At 39.8% G+C, this 6,000-nt stretch overlaps 1 protein-coding gene across 1 annotated transcript in view; it reads right to left on the bottom strand.

The window, feature by feature from the left end:
• Positions 1-322: 322 nt before the first annotated feature.
• LOC114023163 (death-inducer obliterator 1-like) overlaps positions 323-6,000 on the bottom strand; it is a 30,458-nt gene continuing 24,780 nt past the window's right edge. The window contains 2 exon segments of the mRNA XM_027835691.1: positions 323-1,380; positions 1,471-4,026. Coding sequence (XP_027691492.1) covers positions 323-1,380; positions 1,471-4,026 — 3,614 coding nt within the window.

Here is a 6,000-nt window from a genome sequence, read left to right as displayed (position 1 = left end):
TAATCTGAAAAAAGCAAAATGCTTTTTTCCCATGTCTGTATTAATTTTAAGTGGAAATTTCAAGAGTTAAGTAAAAAAACATTTCAGAATTGTAAAGATGTGAAATTTTGTAAGAAAACATATTGCACACAAAATTACATAAGGTGAAGTCCAGAATGGTTCCACTCCATCTAATTTCATAGCAGTTTCAAAAACTATTTTCCTTGAACACATTTTGTAAGGCTGGCTTTAAAAGGGCCTTTTTTATTTTTTTTGGCAACGTTGAGTATATGCAACCAAACCCCATGTAAAGTCCCTCCCCCCCATATATATGTACATATATTTACACACACAAGTCATAAGAAGTTTATGAACCTTCTATTTCAGCTGGTTTTTGAGCTTCTTTCTGTTCTTCTGGTTTTCAATCCCTACTACTCTCTTTACTTTTACTTCTGTCTTTACGGTCTTTTCCTCTATCTCTTCCTCTGTCTTTTTCTCAGTCACTGTCTCGTTCTCTGTCCCTTTCTCTTGTTTGATCTTGATCGCTGTCTCCGCTTCTTGACCTGTCTCCATCCTGTCTCCTGTCTTGGTCCCTTTCGCGGTCCCGATCTCCATTTCTGCTTCCCTCTCTGTTTATGTCCCATTCCTTGTTGCATTCTGATTCCTTATCCTTATCCCCGTTTTGATTCTTCTCTTTGTTTCTATCACAATCTCCTTCTGTGTCTCTACTCCAATTTTGGCCATGCTCTGTTTCCCAAGGTTTCCCATGATCTTGGTCCCTTCTTCTATCTTCAAAACCTCTGCCTTGTCTATTTTCTGAGAGCTGGGTTTCAGGTTCATCTGATGACTTTTCTTTGGTGCTTCCTTCAAAATCCTGATTTCTATATTCATGACTTTTGCCATCTTGGAAATCAGTTGCCGGACACTGTGAGTCTGATTCTGAGGCCTGTCCAGATATATTCGTTGGCAGAGAAGCAAATGGACCAGCTTCTTCCCATTTCTTCTTCCCGTGTTGTGGTGGATGGCTTCGAAGTTCAAGTCTTGGAGGAGGTTTCATAAGCTGCAGAGATTGTCCTTGAAAGTGAAATCTTGAAGGGGGCTGTTTGTTTTTTTCTGAAAACGGAGCAGATCCCCTTGGCCCAAACTGAAGGGGTGTTGGACCCCTTTGATTTGCAAATCTTGGTGGTAAATTTACTCTTTGTTCTTCAAATTGCTGTGGCTGAATAACCCTTGGTCCTGGCATAGAGTTTCCCGCGGGGCCTTGAGGACCTTCGAACTGGTTGGGATGAGGACCCCAGAGCCCTTCAAACTGGTTGGGATGGGGACCCCAGAGTCCTTCAAACTGGTTGGGATGGGGACCCCAGAGCCCTTCAAACTGGTTGGGATGGGGACCCCAGAGCCCTTCAAACGGGTTGGGAGGGGGACCCCAGAGCCCTTCTAACTGGTTGGGAAGGGGACCCCAGAGCCCTTCAAACTGGTTGGGAGGGGGACCCCAGAGCCCTTCGAACTGGTTGGGAGGGGGACCCCAGAGCCCTTCAGACTCGTTGGGAGGGGGACCCCAGAGTCCTTCAGACTGGTTGGGATGGGGACCCCAGGGACCTTCCAACGGATTGGTATGGGGACCCCGAGGGCCTTCAAACTGATTGGGATGGGAACCCCAGGGCCCTTCAAACTGGTTGGGAGGGGGGCCTCTTGGCCCCACAAAATGGCCAGGTGGTGGTCCCCCTGGACCTCCAAACTGAGTGGGAGGAGGGCCTCCTTGAGGTCCCTTAAACTGACATAGTAGAGGTCTTCTTTGTCCTCCAAATGGGAAAGGTGCTGGGCCTCTATTTCCCATAAACTGAGATCGTTGTGGCCCTCCAAACTGTGAAGGAAGGTTGGTCGTCTCACTATACTGGGCATCTTGGAATTCCCTTTTTTTCCAATGGGGATCCCTACGGTCTTCAAATTGGGATGGTGCCACTCCTCTAGGCCCACCAAAATAAGGAGAAGGACCTCTGTTGTCACCAAAAGGAGGTGGTCCATGTTGTCCAGAGAATAATAAAGGAATAGGTGCCTTCTGTCCCCCAAACCTGGTAGATGAAGGTGCTCCTTGTCCCTCCGAACTAGAATTATTTTCTTCTGAAAACTGAGGTGTTGGTCCCCTTGGTCCTGGAAAGCTGGGTCCATGAGGTCCTGAGGCTGCTCCAGAATTCCTTGATGTAGGTTCATTTTGTCGCTGAAACTGTGATTGGAGTGGGCCTCCTTTTTCTCCAGAGGAAGGAAATGAAAGCATTCCTCTGTTATCATCGCGTTTGGATTGTGAACCTCTTTCGCCCTCATCCTGAGCAGCTGAAGAATCATTTTTTCCTGCAAACTGAGGATTTCGTCTATCTTCATATTGGGATGAACTAAGAGATTTTTCCTGAGATGTAAATACCGTATTTGAGAAAGGACTGCTCGCTCCACTCGGTGAACTAAAAGTCTGCCCATCATTTTGCACTGGGAAATTTGGTTGAAAAGATGTATTGGGAGGTGTTGGAAGGAGTATTTTTTGTAAAGGTTTAGATGAAACTTCTGATACCGATGGATGTGCGCTTTCTAAGTGAGGTTTGGACGTATTTTCTGAATTTTCACTCTTATCATTTTGTCCATCCTGATCAAGAATAACAGTGGCTTTTTCACTTGGAACCCACTTATCATTACTGTATACCAACTGAGTAGCTGGATTCAATTCTTTTTCTTCTTGTGGTGGTGTAGGCAATTGGCCCACATTAACAGCTGCAGGAAGTTCTCTCATAGGTGTCCTGCTACGTGAGGAACTGGACAGCGGCTTTAACGAATTTTCACTTTCATTTTTTCCCATAACCATTCTTCTAGCCTGTCGTGGATCTCTGCTTTGTCTTAGACCTGAACTTTGGCTTCCTGCGTGACCTAACTGATTTGATGTTGAAGATAAATCTGATTTATCTGCAGTTTGTTGCTCTGGCTGAAATAATTTAGTCTTTATTAAAGATGATTTTGGAGGCGGTGACATCAATGCATCTGATACTGAAAAGTGAGCCATTGAAACACCGACTGCAGCCCTTTGCTGTCTAAGTGCTTCTTCTTGTTCTTCTAGTTTCCTCTTCTGCTCCTCTATTTGCTTTTTTAATTCTTCGATCATCTTTTGTTGTTCTACTAAGGAAGAGGGAGCAGAGATATCAGTCACGTATTCAGATGTCCTTTCTGTGGAATTTTTACTATCTGTACGCATTTTATTAGGTAGGTCATCAATAGCAACTTTAGCTTCTTCTAAAATAGTTTCATCTTCTGGGTCATAAGCCACATCTTCCCTCTCGGATATTTCAGAACGTTTTTCTAGGTCATACCGTTTTTCACTTTCAGTAATTTGAGTTTCAAAAGCTTTCTCTGGATCATATTCTTCTTCAGGATCATATGGTCTATCATCCTCTTCCTCCTCTAGAGTTTTATCTTCTGACATTTTGCCAAACTGCTGAACAATTGGATCTAATAAAGGAGTTGCTGGTACTCCTTCATCCACAGTCACCTTAGACTCTTGGTTTAAAGTTAAAGTAAGTTCAGAGTCCTTAGCAGCCAAGTCAAATGATTTCTTCTTTCCAAAAAGAGTTTGCAAGATGTGTTCTAGGGGTGAAACTGTTTTTGAACTAGATGAGTTAGCAGGGAAGGAAGTTGTAGTTGTAACAGTTGCTGATGAAGCTGACAGACTTGTGGCGGTAGTAGTTTCTGTTTTAAGTGATGGCAATATTTTCAATACCGAAGATGATGCTGGTGGATCTGGGGGCGGTGCTGGTGGTGGAGGTAGGGATCCAGGTGGTGTGGTACTGACACCAGTATCTGCAGAATAAATCTGATACTTTGACTGTTTCTTTTCAGACTGAGAAGATGTGACTCCTTTGGGATAGACTGACACCTCGATTTCTTCCCACATTTGAAGTTTCCTTCGTTTTTCTTCCATCTTACCCAACTCTCCAGAGTTTGAAGGTCGCTTTATGTTTTGACGAACGACTAATCCCAGTATTAAGTTTGTACGTGGTGACTCAAGACCTAGGGGAGAAAAGTACATGTGTTTTAGAATGCAGGAAAAGAAGTTTTATTATTTAACAATACTATCTTCCTGTAGACAGCCTTAGTAGAATTTCTACCTACAAACTATTAGTGGGCGCATGAAAAGTTCGACAATTTTACATTACAAAGCACTCTTTCTATTGTTGAATACTGGCAAAGGAAAAACTAAAGTAATATTTGCAGAACTTGAAGGAAAGTAAATTACAGGAATATTCTGGCACACAAAACACGTTAAAGTAGTCACTAGTCATCATAAGCCTCGAAAGGTTAACAATTCGTATTAGGATAAGAAAAAAGTCATAATCACAGAACATTTCCAATACTCAAGTGTCTTCTTAAAGTAGTGCTTTGTCATGCCCTCAATATTTATTTTTTTTTAAATAACACTGATGCAATAAAAGTATCTAAAAAGTAAAAATAACGTATATTTAGAAAATCACATAGAATGTCTTCTCAGTCAACTGTATGGCATCTGTTCGTTAAGCAAAGCGAAAAAGCTTCCTCCTATATACTTAAAAATAAACTTCCTTGAAAACATACATTTGTATTAGGAATTTCTTTCCTAAACCAGAGCGTGGCAATAATAGTAATAATAGCTACCATATATGTAGTACTTTAAAATTGGCCAAGCACTATATATTATCTCACTTGGCTAATAAAATATAAGGTACTTACAAATTAAGATAAATATTTATTGTGAACGGTTTTTCCCTCTGTCTTCAATAATCTTTCAAGCATTTAAAAAATTGGGCAGTGGTGGAAAAATATGCAAAAAAATTATTTGTTTCAGTGCTAAGCAATAGCTTAACTCTTCAGTACGTGAGCAAGTTGTTTTTTAAAAGTACACTGATAGCCAATTAGATATATGTATAGAAAACATGCTACAGTGTATAAAGTGAGGTAAAAGTGTTGATTTCTTGAATTCAGTATTGATGTTTTTTTTATGTTTGAAGAAATGTTCTTAATATTTTTCAGATAGCATTTTGTGCTTTTCAGATAGCATTTTGGAATTTCATAAAAACTTAGAATTGTTTTAATATTTACTGATTATCTCAGAAAATGGTAATAATGAACTCAAGGTGGTGAATTGGAATCCAATATGGATCAATGATCTTAGTAATGGTGACATATGGAAAATTTTCTCATGGACACTGAATGATCCCTAAATCCAAATAACTCTCAAATATGTTTGTTTTATAAGAGGGGAAAACATGGTTAGATTGGTAAATAATCCTCATTATAGGAAATAGGGCTAAGGAACTCTCAAAAAGGCATGTCTGGTGGTGGATCTGTAGCATCATCATCATAGATGAACCAAGAAATTGTTTCTCTCAGCTAAATGGTATCCTATGCATATAAGACCTCTTTTCTTGGGGACAAATGCTATATTATAGGAATAGTCAAGTTAGATAAAATTTATACACATAGAAGCACCAAATTTTAGCCATTTTAATTTTACCCCTCTAATTCTTCACCAGAATTTTTCAGCACAATAGACAAAAATGTTTGAAATGTTCCTCTACCTACTCCTGGATGGAAGTTTTAATGGTTTTGCAAATTTGTCGAAAGGCACAGAATATAGAGGGAGGAGTAAGTACATATGATACACCAGATAATCAGGCTCTACTTATCAAATATCATACCCTATATATTTTGCCTTTACTTTTGGGTAAAATTCTGAATGTACTGTATAACATTACTAAACTTCTTTTTTTTTTTTTTTTTTTTTAGCTAAGACATGAAAAGTTGAGGGCTGTGTTTTTGCCTTTATTTCTTTTTTTCTTTTTAAAACACTAGTAATGTCAAAATTTGACACTTAAAAAATGCTTAACATCTGATGCTAACTGGAAATTTTGTTTTAGCCTAGTGTATTTCCCCACTTCTAAGAGACTAAAGTTAATACACAATGGGAAGAGAGCAAACTGTCCTTCAGATCTACTGTGGAGAAGTTGA

The sequence above is a fragment of the Vombatus ursinus genome, unplaced genomic scaffold (assembly GCF_900497805.2).
Source record: "Vombatus ursinus unplaced genomic scaffold, bare-nosed wombat genome assembly UNPS02004397.1, whole genome shotgun sequence".
In the NCBI taxonomy this organism is placed as follows: domain Eukaryota; kingdom Metazoa; phylum Chordata; class Mammalia; order Diprotodontia; family Vombatidae; genus Vombatus; species Vombatus ursinus.
This window is presented reverse-complemented; position numbering and strand designations above follow the sequence as displayed.